Source organism: Erpetoichthys calabaricus, chromosome 3, assembly GCF_900747795.2.
Source record: "Erpetoichthys calabaricus chromosome 3, fErpCal1.3, whole genome shotgun sequence".
NCBI lineage: Eukaryota > Metazoa > Chordata > Cladistia > Polypteriformes > Polypteridae > Erpetoichthys > Erpetoichthys calabaricus.
In genome coordinates, this window is record NC_041396.2 from 223,920,797 (window position 1) to 223,939,501 (window position 18,705).

At 37.4% G+C, this 18,705-nt stretch overlaps 1 protein-coding gene across 2 annotated transcripts in view; it reads right to left on the reverse strand.

Moving 5' to 3' along the window:
• Positions 1 to 6,200: 6,200 nt before the first annotated feature.
• fbxl4 (F-box and leucine-rich repeat protein 4) overlaps positions 6,201 to 18,705 on the reverse strand; it is a 95,979-nt gene continuing 83,474 nt past the window's right edge. For both annotated transcript variants that reach the window (XM_028797843.2, XM_028797846.2), the window contains exons 7-8: positions 11,621 to 11,933; positions 6,201 to 7,675 (exon numbers count right to left, since the gene is read on the reverse strand). In XM_028797843.2, coding sequence (XP_028653676.1) covers positions 7,512 to 7,675; positions 11,621 to 11,933 — 477 coding nt within the window. In that variant the 3' untranslated portion in view covers positions 6,201 to 7,511. The remainder of the gene's footprint in view (positions 7,676 to 11,620; positions 11,934 to 18,705) is intronic.

Here is an 18,705-nt window from a genome sequence, read left to right on the forward strand (position 1 = left end):
GTATGAACATGAAAAGTATGAGCATGTATAGCACTCAATATTTAGTTGGGGCTCCTTTGGCCTGGATTACTGCAACAATGCGGCGTGGCATGGAGTCGATCAGTCTGTGGCACTGCTCAGGTGTTATGAGAGCCCATGTTGCTCTGATAGTAGCCTTCAGCTCTTCTGAATTGTTGGGTCTGGCGTATTGCATCTTCCTCTTCACAATACCCCATAGATTTTCTATGGGGTTAAGGTCAGGCGAGTTTGCTGGCCAATCAAGAACAGGGATACCATGGTCCTTAAACCAGGTACTGGTAGCTTTGGCACTGTGTGCAGGTATCAGGTCCTGTTGGAAAATGAAATCTGCATCTCCATAAAGTTCGTCAGCAGCAGGAAGCATGAAGTGCTCTAAAACTTCCTGGTAGACGGCTGCGTTGACCTTGGACCTCAGAAAACACAATGGACCAACACCAGCAGATGACATGGCACCCCAAACCATCACTGACTGTGGAAACTTTACACTGGACCTCACGCAACGTGGATTCTGTGCCTCTCCTCTCTTCCTCCAGACTCTGGGACCTTGATTTCCAAAGGAAATGCAAAATTTACTTTCATCAGAGAACATAACTTTGGACCACTCAGCAGCAGTCCAGTCCTGTTTGTCTTTAGCCCAAGCGAGACGCTTCTGACGATGTCTCTTGTTCAAGAGTGGCTTGACACAAGGAATGCAACAGCTGAAACCCATGTCTTGCATACGTCTGTGCGTGGTGGTTCTTGAAACACCGACTCCAGCTGCTGTCCACTCTTTGTGAATCTCCCCCACATTTTTGAATGGGGTTTGTTTCACAATCCTCTCCAGGGTGCAGTTACCCCTATTGCTTGTACACTTTTTTCTACCACATCTTGTCCTTCCCTTCGCCTCTCTATTAATGTGCTTGGACACAGAGCTCTGTGAACAGCCAGCCTCTTTAGCAATGACCTTTTGTGTCTTGCTCTCCTTGTGCAAGGTGTCAATGGTCGTGTTTTGGACAACTGTCAAGTCAGCAGTCTTCCCCATGATTGTGTAGCCTACAGAACTAGACTGAGAGACCATTTAAAGGGTCTGTTTTGAGTTAATTAGCTGATTAGAGTGTGGCACCAGGTGTCTTCAATATTGAACCTTTTCACAATATTCTAATTTTACGAGATACTGAATTTGGGACTTTCATTAGTTGTCAGTTATAATCGTCAACATTAAAAGAAATAAACATTTGAAATACATCAGTCTGTGTGTAATGAATGAATCTAATATACAAGTTTCACTTTTTGAATGGAATTACTGAAATAAATCAACTTTGTCATGATATTCTAATTTTATGACCAGCACCTGTACAGAAGTGTCTGGTTTGTGAATTCTAACCATGTACTTGTTGTTCCTACTCTGAAGATCCATCTTAGGTCCAGTAGACTACCACCTACTAGGGAAATGAGGCTGGACCTGGTCAGACTCCAAGATCAGGCTGTTTCTAATGAGTCTGCACGCAGATTGTTTGAGGAACTTGCAGACTTAGTTGCGACTGCCAATCCTAATGTGATGTGGGAGAGCTTCCGTGACAAGACTGCTGAAGTACAGCGGAGTGAGTGACGCCCACTGATGGATCCTTAGCAACAGGCACAAGGTTAGCTCTGATATCAGTAGTTTTACTGATAAAGTATTGCAAAAAGTCATCACAAGAGAGTGATGACCCAGCATTTGCAGAACCCCCAGATGGATTAAGCACAGCATCAACAATACTAAATAACTCACAATAACATTTGAAAAAAACATTCTTGCAGCCTTCACATGTTCTTGATAATTAACAAGGGAGTCTTTAAAGATGTCATAGGAGACCTGGAGGCGATCCTTCTTCCACTTACTCTCAGCCTTCCTACATGTCCTTCTTAGAGAGTGTGTAGCATCATCTTTTGGGCTTACGATTCCTTTCTTTAAGTGGAGCTATAACATTCGAAATGTCCATACAAGTAGCTGTGAATTGATTCACAAGCTCATCAGTGCTAGAGAGGATGCTTCACCACTAGCTGATAAAGAATTTGTTTCATAAGAATTATAGAAAAGGCTAGCGGATGTGGAATTAAAGCTGCGCGACCAATAATTAGGAGGATCAGTCTCTGAAGGCAGATACTGCAAATTGGCATCAAAATTAATAAAGCTGTTGTCTGAAAGATATCCATCATCCATTAAGGTCCAAGTTATGACCATGTTTATGTGTGGGACCTGTGACAAACTGAACAAAATAAAAGACTCCATAAGATGTAAAAAATCCTTGGCCAGAGGTTTGGAAGGACAATAAATATGAATATTAGTCTCCAAGCACTAAAACACAATCATATTGTCATGATCGATGCCAAAAAATCAGAAAATTATTGGATGAAATCCTTAGAGATCTATAGACCAAGACACAGAGAGCTGAATGAGGCAGATACACCTTAATCAATTGAACCTCAAAGCTAAAAATAAAAAAAAGGTCTCAGTAGGTATTAACCAACATTTAAAGTGATTCTTAAAAGCTACAGCCAGACCTTCACCACGGCCTGTAGACCTGGGAGTGCAAAAAAAAACTACAATCTGGAGGAGAAAGTTTAGAAAAAAGGCATAGGTCACCCTCGGTCAATCAAGTCTCTGTCAGAAATAAAAAGTCCAAATCACAAGAGACACAAATTTCATTTAAAATAAAAGATTTTTTCAATAAAGATCTAGCATTGACCAATGTGATTTTAATACCGGAGCAATTGCTCACTAAGTGTTGTGGAGATCCCAGTAGGCAAACGTTATCATAGTTAACTCCACCACCAGGAAGCTACAGGAATCCAGGGAGACATCTGAGAGATCCAACTGGCTGACCTGTGGCCACAGGTTGAAGACCAGTTTATCTAAGCTCAAGGGACCGGTGGATAACAAAATGATTCCTCTTGTCACAGTCTTCCCAGATCTGTGGCATCGACTGATCAATTAAACAAAGCCAGTTTCAGCTTAATCCTTACCAAAACACCACTCAGTTTACCTCAACACTTCTTACGGCGCCCTCCTCCGGTGCTGCTGGATGCAAGACGAGTAGCATACACCTGATGACAAGATCGTGAGTAAAATGGGGCAACACAGAAAAAGACAATGAGAGTAATCACTGCCCTTAAATCCAGCACACCATCCAATGACAACGGAACATATACCCATAAGGGACTGATGGTCATAACATATTACAGACATAGAGAAACAAGTAGAGGTTATCGTAGATAGAACGAGTACAGCAAAATGAAACAACAGCAGATGGCAAGCCGACAGGTACACTGGCGCCACCTTGCTTTGGGTAGTTTGAGCAACTGCTTAAAGCTGATCCTTCGGCTAGGATGTTGGACATCTTTGGGTCCACTGTTCTTGAGGCTGATCCTCCAATTAGCTGTGAACAACCCAATCTCACCAAGATTGCACAGGTGGAGAACCAGGTAAGGGTAGGAAGAAGGCTGCAAAGATCTGTGTTACCTGTGGTGAATTTCTCCTGGCTGATAGTAAATTGTCCTGCTGGTATTGCAAGCCATCGTTGCTTCCATATGAGAGATAGGTGTCATCCCTACCTGGAAAGGGAAGGGTGATCCCCTGATTTGCGGCAACTACAGGGGGATAATTCTGCTCTCAGTGTCCTCTTCAAGCACAAAGATGAATAGTTTGTGAGTTTCTTTGCATCCTTTATCGATTTTCATGAGTTTGACTTGGTTGATCGAGCTGCCCTATGGGACATCTTGAGACTTTGCAGGATCCCCCCTGAACTTGCTGGATATCATGGCCGACGTGTACACTGGTACTGGGAGTGCTGTGCACAGAGGAGGCAGAACCTCTGTGTTTTCCCAGTTGATTCTGGGGTTCGTCAGGGGTGTGTTCTTGCTCCTACTCTGTTCAATGTTTGCATGGACTGGGTGTTGGGCAGGGTCGTGGAATCCAGTGGCCGTGGGGCATCTGTTCGTAAAGATTCACCAATCTTGACTTTGCCGACAATGCTGTGATCTTTGTGGAGTTAATCAAGGCTCTGATCAGGGCTCTCAAGAGACTGACTGAGGAGTCTCAGCATCTGGGCTTGCAAGTGTCCTGAATAATAACCAAGATCCATGCCATTAATGACCTCTTGGGCACAGCCATCAGCAGTGTGTCTGACTGTGGGAGAGTTTCGACTTTGTCAAGGTGTTTACGTTCATGTCTCTGGTGATTCTTCCTATGAAGTCAGCAGACAGATTGGGAGAGCGTGGGGGATCAATAAGGCCTCTGGAAAGGGTGTGTGTGGTGCTCTCTGCAAAAGGATGAAGGTCCAGGTCTTTAGAGTCCTGATGCTTCTTGTTTTTGCTATATAGTTGTGAGATGAAATACGGACTCCTTCGGTACTGTGCCTCTTTGAAAAATCCTTGGGTACCGCTGATTTGACTTGGTGTCAGACGACCGGTTGCTTGAGGAGTCCCAAATGAGGCACATTACCTGCATTGTGAGGGAGCATCAGTTACGGCCATGTGGCGTGATTCTCTGAGGGTGATCTGGCTTGCAGGATCCTAAGTGTTGAGGACCCAAGTGGCTGGACCAGGCCAAGGGGACATCCACGTAACACCAGGCTGTGGTAGATAGGTGGTCATTTTGGTCATTTCCGGGGGGTGACACTGGACCGCGTGTCTGCCTGGAGGTTGCGAACCATGACCCCAAGCTGTTTCATTTTGGGGTGGGTGTGGCAATGTGTTGTACCAGTGCATGCTCCCCAACCTGACTTGTCCTGAGTGTTTCTCGTTATTGTATTTCTGCTGTAAATATTATAAATTCTTCTTTTTATTAATTCACTCTTTCTCAACTTTTTACCAGATTGTTCTTTGTTTCCGTGTAGGCTGGTAATAATAAATCATAGGCCTATCCTGTGTGATTACAGGCAGATCCCTTTCAGTACTGCTAAACTGTGAAGCAGTTAACATACTAAAAAACTGTTTTTAAACAATTAACAATCCCTGTCATTAGGGATCATCCCTGCAGAATCAAACTTTAGTCAGGAACAAGCCCTGGGCTGGGTGCTGTAAGCTACAGTATTTATTTTGTAAAATTTAATTTGAGCATATAGTTGCACTAGTGTTATTAGTCTATTCACCGCTTTAGTATCAATTAGTGATTGTACACCTAAAAAGAAGTGGTTTTTAAGTACAGTACATTGTAATTTACTTCCATGATTAGTTTCCTGAAGCTGATAGGTTTAAGTGAATAAAACAACAAATCGGTTGTTTACAGCAGTGGATTCCATTCAATATTGGCTTAATTTTGAGAATATACTAGCCTTACCCAAAAGCTCTGCTGATTTAGTTCAAACATATATATTGCTTACTGTGCCTTTTGTTGTTTTCAAATTAAGTGTACATGTGCTTTGTGATGAACTATTGTTCTGCCCTGGTTTATATTTTAAATGGTACAACACACTTTCAGATTATCTGAAATGGATATAGCTTGTTTAGAAGTTAGAAAGACATGCATTGAGTATATTACAGAAGAGGTGATACATGTATTTGGGTTACTCGTATCACATCATGATGTATGCTAATACTTATGCTCTTTTTTCTGATGGGATTATGTTTGGATCAATATAGTACATGTGTAAGGCATTTGGTTGTTTATTATACTCTAAAAAATATTTGTTTTTATGCATCTCAAGCAAATCAACAGCAATCTCACTTTTCTCCCAAAAAGAAAAAATATTTAAATTCACTTCTACTAAACAATGTGAGAAAGTGAAAAGTGGTGTTAATTTTCCTTGCCAAACCTACAGACAAACTGCAGTACAGCCAGTTCTACCTGACTGCCACCATATGCTGAGAGAAATTTGTTTGGCAATTAAAAATCCAAGGAGGAGGCAAGCTTTTAGCAGCCAACTGCAATACTGTCTTGGGTGCTGCATGACACTTATACGGGCTGAACTGTAGATAACAAAGACTGCTTTTACTGTTTTATAATGTTACAATCTTATAATATCTATATAGTATAGTAAATGCTAAAATAATTCAAAGAGTTCAAATAAGCAACACACACACACACACAAATGGAATTATACAGCATTGCAGGCTGAATATAAATCATTTTTAACAATTGTCACTTTTCTGTGCTTTTGTTTGTGAGTAATAGCTGAAGACAAATATGAAATGGATGTAAATATTAAATAATTGAATTCCTATTGACTTAATATTTTGTTTATTCATTACAGACTGTATAACTAATAAGGCACATTATACTAAATACCAATCATTATATTTTACTGTCCAAAATTAATACTGCATTTACAATTCACAAACAAATGCATTGTTTACAATATGTTTCCATATCATTTATTTTGAAACAAAAGTGAATAGCCTGAATAAACTTAAAGAAACATTTTGGCATATTATCTGCAGCGTAATATAGAAAGATAAAACTTAACAGTGAAATATTTCCTTTCCATGTCAGTCTACCATTATTAACGCTGTCCACGATAAAAAGCATTGAATGACCGACTAAGGAGTCAACTAGATAAAAAGAGTCTATTAATCATTTAGAACAAAGAAGTCAAATGTTCCAAAAGGATCTTATTTTATATACAAGTTCTTTACATTTTTACTTTTTTAGCAAATTTCACTGAGGATAAATAGATAAAAAAACTGCATATAAATGCTTGGAGTAAAGGAGGTTAAATAAGTTTATACAGTTGAAATCATAAAATACATTCAATTTGTCTGCTCAACACAATAACCTTAAAAAATACCTTAATAAGGTCAAGAAACTAAAAAAAAAAATGTAACCAATACCCTTTTCATGATTGCCCAGTGGTTGTGCGTAATTGCTTGACAACAACAGTATTTTATGTTAGTTTAATACTTATGTCAGAGTCCAAAGTGAATAAATGCTCTATTTGAACATGGATAACAAACACTAAAAACAAAATTAATAATAAAAACTGTATGGCATTTTATAAAGCCATTATAAAAAATAATTCCATGTCTGGAAAATGTGTCGATACTTCAAACAAAACCAATAAAGTTAAAGTAATTAGCATAGTTATTTTATTCATAAGTTATCATCAATAAAAATAATTTATAAACTATTGTCTTTAATTAGTTCCCATTTATGCTGTTGTGATTTTGAGCATCCAGAAAAAAAAAAAATAAAAGCCCTGAGTTTTAACTCAAAAACATTTACATTGTAAGGCAGATACTTTTAAGCTTTCCTTACTGTCCACAAGTCAAGCTTTCAATTGTTCACCAATAAAGAAAATCTTTAATTATTACACTTGTAATATTTAACAGTATACTGTATGCAGCAACTTTAAATATAGTGTTAAAAACATTTAACCTTGTCTTCTTATTCTCATTGTTTGGTTCGATGAAATTGTTCATCCTATGTGCAAGCATTTACGCAAACACATTTCAGAAAATGCGAAAATTATGTGTATATTACAAGAAAATGAATGCCAACTTGAAATAAAAAGTAGTGTAATTTGGGATTAACGCAATCACTGGGTAAAACTCTTTTTGATGGAGACTCTTGGAAAGTGAGCTACCAATTCTTGAACCACTCTAGTATCAATCTGAGAGCAAAAAGATACATCAAGTAAAAGCAGCTCCTTGCATGAATCCAACAGCTTCCGCAAAGATGATGGGCTCACCATTCTAGTGCCTGTTAACATAAAAATAAACATGTTTTTGAAAAATGTTAGAAAGAGCAGAACTCAACACTAAGCACTTTTAAAAGCAGAATTTATCAATGTGAGAAAAATGGCTTATCAACACAGCAGTACAAATCACAAGGTTAAAGCTCAAAATTTCAAACTATAAATAAAAATATTTCTATTTCAATTTATTCATATCATACCATCAGTATTGTTAAGCACTGTTCAGCCTTTCTTTACTCTTTGGCTACTGCAAATTTACAATACTGAATGTTTGTAGGTGTTCAATCAAAATCTAGTCTTAGATCCAATATACTCTTTTCCAAATGAGAACCATGACCTTAGATGTGGAGGTGCTGATCTCATCCTAACCACGTCACACTCCGGTCACCTTTCTTAAATATGGGGACCACTACACTGTTAACTGTTGAAGTTTATAAATGTTTTATTCAAGAAATTGTATTTGTATAGTGGTCTGCACAGTGTCAGGTTAATGGTGGGTTAAAATTGTGTTGTCTTGAGTTGGTAATATCTTGTATCCCATGTTTTGTTGCACTTAACCAAAGTCAATTCTCGTATGTTTCACATGCTAGCCATAAAGTGATTCTGAACATATGCATTAAAAATGCTATCTCAGCAAAGTCAATCACTTTCAGTCTCTAACTGGATTACATCCATCCTAGCAGCTTTACAACAGTCCTTGAATCACCACAGGACTTCGGCAACAGTGTGATGGGACCAGACATGTCCAATGCTACTTTCTGGTAGTAGCGCATTTCCACCAGGTTAAGGAGTTCCTCAAAGTGTTCCTTCCACCACTCAACATTTTCTCCAGAAAAGGTCAGCACCTTATCATCGCTGCTTAACACAGTCTAGGCCAGGTCACACCTTTCCCTACTGAGGTGTTGAACAGTTTGCCAAAACAACTTTGAGGCCATCCAATAGTCTTTGTCTACAGCCTTCCAAACTCCTTCCACATCTGAGCTTTTGCTTCCATCACTTTTGCAGCAGTCTTATTAGCCTGTCAGTACCTCTCAACCTCTCAGAAGATCCCAAAGACAGCATTTCCCTGAAGTTAACCTTCTTTAATTTGATAGCTTCCCTTACCGCTGCTGTTCAGTATCGGGTCCTAGTGCTGCTGCCATGAGATGCCCTAACTGCCTTAAGGCCACAACTTTTGGCAGTTGCTTTAAAAAAGCCACAACTGCTGGCATTTTTTCTGTTTATTTGTAGTTAGCTGGGTATTTTTAGTCTAGGAAACTGCATTTGGACTGTACTGTACCTAACAGTTTTTTTTAATGTCTTTTTTCCTGCTGCTTATTTATTTAATAATTCTGCACAAAAATGTACAATGAACATGGAACAATTTTTTACATTATTAAGGCAGCAGGTCCCCAATTTCAGCACAGCCAGTATAACTTCTGTATCAGTTTCATCAATGTTTATTTTTATATCTAACTTTTTGCCTAATTTGGGTAGTTTCATTATCACCTGGACTTTACTTTTCAGCATGATGCCACTTGCCATTATTTGCCTCTGTAGGACAAACTACATGCTCATTTAAAAAGTGGCAATTATTTTACTGATCCTTTCTCTCAGTTAAAAGTGAAAGAAACTAAATGTATTTTTCAAGGAATTATCACTGCTGCAGTGCTTTCTCACCCACATCTTTTGACTGGTGAATTGTGGAATATTCCTGCCACTGAACTAATTTTTTGGAAGACTATAAAAATACAACATTAAATATTAAAATACACATATATTAAAGTCTATCTTTTGTTCAGACATATATTATATTGTAATAATTGCAATATACATAATCCCTAGGGCGGCACGGTGGCACAGTGGGTAGCGCTGCTGCCTCGCAGTTGGGAGATCTGGGGACCTGGGTTCAATTCCCGGGTCCTCCCTGCGTGGAGTTTGCATGTTCTCCCCGTGTCTGCGTGGGTTTCCTCCGGGGGCTCCGGTTTCCTCCCACAGTCCAAAGACATGCAGGTTAGGTGGATTGGCGATTCTAAATTGGCCCTAGTGTGTGCTTGGTGTGTGGGTGTGTTTGTGTGTGTCCTGCGGTGGGTTGGCACCCTGTCCGGGATTGGTTCCTGCCTTGTGCCCTGTGTTGGCTGGGATTGGCTCCAGCAGACCCCCGTGACCCTGTGTTCGGATTCAGCGGGTTGGAAAATGGATGGATGGATGGATGGATAATCCCTAAAAATTACAATGAAGAGTTAATTTCCTTAAATAAACCTAACTCAAATTAACAGAAGATTGCCTAAAGTAGTTTTAATTTTCCATATCTTGCTAGTTGTATTTTTTGTTGTACAGTGGAAACTCGGTTCACGACTATAATTCATTCCAAAACTCTGGTCGTAACCCGATTTGGTCGTGAACCGAAGTAATTTCCCCCATAGGATTGTATGTAAATACAATTAATCCGTTCCAGACCATACAAACTGTATGTAAATATATATTTTTTTTAAGTTTTTAAGCACAAATATAGTTAATTAAACCATAGAATGCACAGTGTAATAGTAAACTAAATGTAAAAACATTGAATAACACTGAGAAAACCTTGAACAACAGAGAAAACTAACACTGCAATAGTTCGCGCTATAGCGCTACCAACTGTTTTTTTGTGTGTCGTGCTCTCTCGCTCTCTCTCTCTCTTTCTCGCTACACAGGAAATACACAGGGAGAGACTGAACACATACAAACCGAATGGGAAACTGGCTTGTTCGTATACCGAGTGTGTGGTCGTGAACCGAGGCAAAAGTTTGGCGAACTTTTTGGTCGTAAACCGATTTGTACGTGTACCGAGACGTTCGTGAACCGAGGTTCCACTGTAATACAGTTATAAAGTAAAAGTTATATGGGAAACTGGTGTCTTTAGTGAAAACGTAATATTTTAAAAGCTACAAAGTTTCTGGAAAGTTATATGCAACATACTAGTATAAATAAAGTGAAAAATTCCAGTGACTGGCTCAGCTGTGATCATGAGAAGCAGCAACTTCTTTTAAATTCAGACTTGACCATGATCTACTTGCATGTCTTACATTACCTCTACATAGAATTAGGGTTCTGATATAGACCGAATATAATAATAATAATAATAATTCATTACATTTATATAGCGCTTTTCTCAGTACTCAAAGCGCTATCCACACAGGGAGGAACCGGGAAGCGAACCCACAATCTTCCACAGTCTCCTTACTGCAAAGCAGCAGCACTACCACTGCGCCACCTGTGAGGACATATAAATGCACTCCTCAACCAGCTCACCTAAACTGTTGTCTTATGCTATCATATTAGTTTCAATGTCAGTTTCAACTCCCTGCATTACCTTTAACATCCTGCCAGAGCTAGATATCCTCTAATGTAAATTGTTCCATAGGCTCATTATGTAATGATTGGGTTGGAAATTCTGTTTTCTCTTCATAGGGTTTTCTGTAAAGTTTCAACAGTTGTCATATTCCAGCCCACTGAACCTTCCATTCATTCATTTTAACTGGCTGCAACTATATAATCTAAATGAATTTCCTGGAACAACTGTGCTAGTTTTGACTGTACTGTTTTGTCAGCTTATACTGTCAACCTACCTCCCAGGATTTATCAGTTCTACCAGTTAAACTGAATTAAATCAGTCCCCTAATTTACTTTGTTACTTTAAACAGTGCTTTATAGCTGTATGTACTCTGTGAAGACAGATTAACTGGATATCCCATTTAGAAAGAAAGAAAAAAACTAAATGTTCAAAGCTGAAACATATCTGTGCTTAATTTCATACTACAGGTCTCTCATAAAAGCTAATTAGGGAAGTACTTCAACGAAAATGAATTCATGCATTTGGTGGAGCACTGCATGATTGATTAGAGTTGTTGTTCATGGTTAAAACAGGTCACTCTACATTCCATAAAACATTAACTGCATATTCATAATGGAAAAAATATACTGCTTACCAAGAATATCCAGATGCTGTAGTCTTGGACAATTAGCAGCTAGTTCCTCTATATCTGTATCACAGATAGTCCTATTTGCTGTTATAAACAGCTTTCTTAGTTTTGGAAGATGGCGAGCTAAATATACAAAGCAGCCAGTGCTACTCTGTAATGTGGAACACCAACCAAGGTCAAGTTCTTCAAGAAACTGACATCCTGACACTAATTCCATAATTCCATTCTCTGTGATGTTTTTACACCTCCAAAGATCCAGAGATTTTAGTTTTCGGCATTTTGCACTTATCATACTGGCAATCATATCATAGTCTTCAATCTGTAAAAAATAAGAGGCATCATACTTAGGTCTCTTAAAAATTATACCACTATTCTAAAAGCATCATACTTTGGACTCTTAAAAAAATTATACAACTATTCTAAAATTACTCAAATTTGTAAGTTTAACAATGTGAGAACAAGAAACTGAACTGAACTGAATTCTCCTGAAATACATGTATTCAGAGTACATAAACATTTTAAAGTCAACTGTATACAGTTTCCATTCCCTTATGGTAACCACAATCTCTAGGTCATTGACTTCTGGAAGGCAGAAGGCAGACCACACTCCTATTCATACTGGATGGGATGCTGTGAAGAGGGTCAGCAGCTTCATCATTGTTGGTGACACTAACAAATTTAATCTAAAGTGGGCAAAACACATTCTGGCAATCATCAAGGTGTCTTGCCAATACCTTTACATACAACTAAGGAAAACCCAGAAATCTCCATCTGTGCTCATCAATGTTTATAGGTTCATAGTGGACTCAACCTTACTGGCATAATATCCTAACAGCCTTATTAAAGACCTCATCCATCCTACATCACTTTTCTCCCTTCTCCATACTGATTGTACTCCATTCGCACCACAAGATTCGGGGACAGTATTTATATTTAGGCCAAACAGTTATTCAATAGCCACTCATACTGACAAGTGCATGAAAGTTTCTAATATATTTCATTTGATGTTGAACTAAATGTGTGATGTTATATTAATTGTCTGTTTTTGAAGTATAATACTGCCTCTAGTCTGAGACACATGGGAATTAAAAATTTCATTGCACTATGTACAGATGAAAGTAAATTTAAACTTGAATGTGAAACAAATATTAGTTTTTATTGGTTTATATAGAGAACATCCAATTTAACAATTTTGATTGAAATAAAAAAGTAATAGTGATCCCTATATCTACAGAACATTTAATAATATGTACTTAAACATTAATAACATCTAACTGCAAATTATGGAATAAGCAGGAAATAGCTTAAACAATGATAAAAAGACTTAACAGTATCTGTGAAAATGGAGACCCTAGCAAATTAATGCTGCAGAATCCTCCCTTGTGTTATACAAACTCTAATCAGAAAAATGCCTCAAATTTGTTAAATAGGTACCTATTGGAAAAGTATGATGTGGCACTGTTTCGGATATAAAATGTCTCATACAGGTGTTGCTGTGTTCTAATGCTGTTGCACAAAAGGCAGAATTTGATACCTTACTGTACGAATTACAAGGAGAAAACCAAATCATTGTTTGGTGGTCACAGTGGATACAGTTAAATGTACCAATCACAATTCATAAAAGGAACAATAACTTAAGTACTTGTAAACTGGCATAGGCTAACACTGTCTGAAGAGTTATAATTTCTGAAACACAGAAAGGAAGCTTGTAAGCTTACTCATAAAAACACTATGGAGTATGCTGAACATCAGTGTGAATGAAGTTTTTTTTATTTATGAAGAAGTAAACCCAGGGCACTACTGATTTTGATGTCCTAAAATAATAGTACTAATTATTATTATAATATTACATAGTAATACCTAGCTATCAATGTAAACAGACAGAATAAAAAATATCCTTGAATTTCTTAGTGTGTAGATCACAATGCAGTAGCTAGCTATAGATGTTTAATCATGCCACTAGAAGAAAAAAAAATTACTGCCTTATTTTTTCATGATATTGGTTCCTTAGTGGCGGTATCAGTAGGCATGTAGCATTCAATCATTATTATCAATCAAATCGATGTTACATGTACACATTTTGTTTTAATAAGATTATTAGTACTAATATTTTAACATGGGCGGTGCTGTGTTGCAGAGCAAGTTACTGTGACACAACACCATGAGTTAAGATTTAATTGCAAGTGTGGTCATTGTCAATATAGAGTTTGTATGTTCTTCCCATGTGTACATAGAATGCATGTGCATAACTGTAGATATTGTTTTATAGTTGAATAATAGAAGTGTATCATTATGGATTCTCATTGCCGAAGTTATTCTTACATACACCCAGTTTAGGCTTACAAGCAGTCATACATGTCTTGCATGTTGTTTATTAAGTGAATGATCTGAGATCTTGCTATAACAGATGATATGCAAGATGTTATGTATTTAAGTATTTTATTTCTAAACCCAACTCAATCAGCAGATGGCTTAATTTTTACTTCAAGCAAAACATGTGAAGCTTTTGCAGCATTCTTTAACACTATAATTAGCAAAGCCCACGAAAAATTGTTCCAGCCCACCTTAAATCCCTTCGCACCTCTCTGTCAGCGTTTCTTGTCTTGTCGATCAACACAAGCAGCCTACTATCCCAACCCCCCCCCCATACCCCCCCCCCCCCCCCGCACCACCGCAGAAAGGGCAAAAAGTTCTCCCAGCTCAAGCCTTGATTATCTGGGAGAGAGATACCTAGAGTTGAATAGGGAAATAATATATCATTATTTGTAACACATGCATTTCATGTGTGTTCGGTTTCTATAAAAATCTATGTAAACACATTGTTAAAACAGAAACATTTTTCATGTTTTAGTAAGAAAAGACAAAATGTAGACACGAACTCTGTAATGTGTGAAGCCTGAAGTCCAAATATCAAATAAACACTTTCACAAAAGGTGCAAGGACAGCTTCCATGGTGCAGTGGTAAGGACTTTTGATTTGTAATCATGAGGCCGCCGGTTCGATACTGGTAGCCTCGTAAATTTACTGTTTTGAGTAGTGAGCTGCTCTTATTGTTAATATTATACAATAAGAACATACTTTTGATTTGCATCTGTAACAGCCGGTGAAAATTTTTAGTAATTGTAAAAGTTAGTGTTTTTGTTTTTCACTTTTATTCTCTCAGTCACAATCACAATACAACCCCCACCACCACCCCAAATCTGACGCTGTTAAGTTTTTATTTGAAACTGGAAATAACTGTAGATGTGAGTTATGTTTTGAGACAATGGAACTGGAAATTCTCTGATCTGGGGGGATAAAAGCTGACACACACAAATGTTGATGACTCATGCCTTCTTGGTATCTTATTGTCAATTGATTTTTTTAGTCAGTTTTATTGAGTGTTCCTACTAACGCTGAATTAGTATGCACCGTATGGTCCATGATGTCAAAGCCGCACTGACAAAAAAACAGACATAGGTATATATGATATTTAGAATTATTCATTTTATGACCTGTATAATACATTTCTGAAAACACTGTGGCACTGATGCAACATTATTCATATTCATTTGCGTACCCCTTCTTGCACCTTTTGTGAAACTGTTTATTTGATATTTGGACTTCAGGCTTCATTATAGAGTTATGACTATATTTTGTCATTTATTACTAAAACATGAAAAAAGTTTCTGTTTTAACGATGTATTTACAGAGATTGTTGCAGAAACGGAACACACATGAAATGCATGTGTTACAAATAATGATATATTATTTCCCTATACAACTCTATGTACCTCTCTCCCAGATAATCAAGGCTTTAGCTGGGTGGACTTTTTGCCCTTTCTGCGGTGGTGGTGGTGGTGGGGTGGGATAGTAGGCTGCTTGCTGCTTGTATTGATCGACACATTTTCAAGACAAAAGATGCTGACAGAGAGGTGCGATGGGATTTAAGGTGGGCTGGAATTATGAGTTTTTTTGTAGGCTTTGGTAATTCTAGTGTTAATCACAAAGCAAACAATGTTAGATGTAATATAATACATCCTTCAAAGGCATATACCATTCACCCTTATCGAGCTCACTGTAGTGAACTAAATTCCCTCACTAAAACAGGTTTACCTGAACTTCATAGAATAATTACTCAATTAAAACCTTCCACTTTTACTCTTGACCCAGCCCCAAGATGCTTTTTTGAATAAATTTGTGATGTGCTCATTAGTACTCATTGATATTGTTCTTGATATAGTAAACTCCTCATTAGATGCTGGATCTTCCCAGATTCTCTAAAGACAGCAGTAGTTAAACCTATGCTCAATAAAAATAATCTTTAACAATTTTAGAACTATTTCTAACCTGCCTTTTTAAAGTAAAGTTCTAGAAAAAGCTGTTTTTATCCAGTTAAATAATTACTTGAATAAATACTCCATTCTTGATAAGTGTCAGTCAGATTTTAGACCAAATCACAGCACAGAAACAGTATTAAAGTAGTTAATTCTGAAGCAGGCAATATATTTCTTCTCATTCTTTTAGACTTGAGCCCAGCATTCAACAACATAAACCACAGCATTCTTATTAATCATTTTAGCCAATGGGTGGGTCTCCCCAGTAATGTCCTAAATTGGTTTCAGTCTTATTTAACACACAGAAAATTGTTTGTTAGTTATGGTGGTTGTAGCTCAAGGATATTTTATAGGGGGTACAACAAGGATCTATTCTGGGTCCAATATTATTTTTAATTTATACGCTCCTGTTATGCCAATTTATCTCAAAACACAAGGTGAGCTACCACAGTTATGCAGACGACACACTGATTTACTTATCTATAACACCTAATGACCCTGACTCTCTGTGCTCTTTGATCCAATGTCTGTCTTGTATTACTGAGTGGATGAATAGTAAGTAATTTTCTCGAGCTAAATAAGAAAAAAAAAATAGAAATTTTAGTTGTTGGAAAAAAGGAAAAAGTGAAAATCTTATAAATAAACTTTACCCCTTTGCACTCAAATTCAAGGCGGAGGTTAAGAACTTATGTGTGATCATGAACTCTGAACTATACTTTAAATCAGGGGTTCTCAAAGTCAGTCCTGGGGGCCCACTGTGGCTTCAGGTTTTTGCTTCAACCAGATTCACAATCAGTGACAACTGATAACACTGATCTCACTTAATTAGCTGGTATTATTTTCTCTTCTCTTGTTCTACATTAAGAAAGCACGATTTTTACATTTATAATACATTTAAAAATATTTCTGCTTTTGCTATAGATTTAAATGTTTAACTCACTTTTGTTGCTTTCATTATATTTTACCCTTTCTCTGTGCAGTTTGCTCCCTTCATTGTATCATAATAATGACAATTAAAAATGAGCAGAGCAGACACCCAGGCAAACAACACTGAATCATGAAAGACTGCAACTACTTTAGCGTTAGGCCCACTAATTAGAAAACAATGGATTAATTAAACAATTAGAACACCCGGAAAAACAGAATAAACATCAAGATGAAAATATTGTTAAAAAGAAAAAAAAATACATTATTTCCATATAACTGCCTAGTACGTTTTAATTTTTTTTTTTACCAAACCTAGTTTTCTAATTTCTATATTGTTCCCAAAACAAAGAATCTGGGAAATGACAGTTCACTTAATTAGCCCAGGATTCCAATTAAAAACAGAAGCTGGTTGGAACAAAAACCCACAGCCACAGGGGGTACCCAGGACCAACGTTGAGAACCCCAGCTTTAAAATCACATATTAACTCTACAACCCCAATTCCAAAAACATTGGGATGCTGCTAAAATGTAAATAAAAACAGAATGCAATGATTCGTAAATCTCATAAATCCATATTTTATTCACAATAGAACATAGAAAACACAGCAAATGTGTTTTCAAATTAGGCTGAGAAAATGTACCATTATAAGAAAAGAAGGTCATTTTGAATTTGATAGCAGCAACATGTCTGAAAAAATTTGGGATAGGGCCATGTTTACCACTGCGTAGCATCCCCTCTTTATTTACCAACAGTCCGTAAATATCTGGGAACTGATATTCTTGTTTGATATAGGGTTCTAGCTAATCAACAGTTCTGGGTCTTCTTTGCATTTTTTTATTTCATGATGTGGCAAATGTTTTTGATTTCAACTACAGGCAGGGCAGTTCAGTGGCCAGACTCTTCTACTATGAAGCCATGATGTTGTAATAGATGCAGAATGCGGTTTAGCATTGTCTTGCTGAAATATGCAAGGTCTTCTCTGAAAAAGATGTCATCTGGATGGGAGCATATATTGCTCTAAAACCTTTATATACATTTCAGCATTGATGGTGTCTTTCCAAATGTGCAAGCTGCCAATTCCATAGCCACTAGTGCACCCCATACCATCAGAGATACAGGCTTTTGAACTGAGTGCTAACAGCAAGCCAGAAGGTCTTTCTCCTCTTTAGTCATCCATGGTTTCCAAAAAAGAATTTCAAATTTCTATTTGTCTGACCACAGAACAGTTTTACACTTTGTCTCGGTCCATTTTAAATGAGCTTTGGCCTAGAGAACATGGTGGCATTTCTGGATCATGTTCACATATGGCTTCTTCTTTGCATGATAGAGCTTTAACCTGCATTTGTGGATGCCACAGCAAACTGTGTTCACAAAAAATGATTTCAACAAGTGTCCCTGAGCACAGGCAGTGATTTCCATGACAGAATCAGCCCTGTTTTTTAATGCAGTGCCACCTTTACATCACAGGCATCCAATATTGATTTTAGGTTTTGTCCCTTACATACAGAGATTTCTCCAGATTCTCTGAATCTTTTGATGATATTACTTTTTTTATTACTAAATTTCTATTTTTATTATTACTAAAAAATAATCTGAAAATAAAAAAGAGCAGAATGTATAATTGAGCCCAGCCAGGATGAAACAGACTGAATTGCCACAACCCAATCATTAAATTTTTTAAACACATGATGAGTCACTCTTACTGAAGATATGGTAATAAAAGAATGAGAACAACATTTTTTAAACTCACTGATATCAATCAATCCTTAAACACACAGGAAGAATGTGCAAACTTCATACAGACCTTGGCACTGTGAGGTAGAAATGATAGCTCTGTGCTACTACTT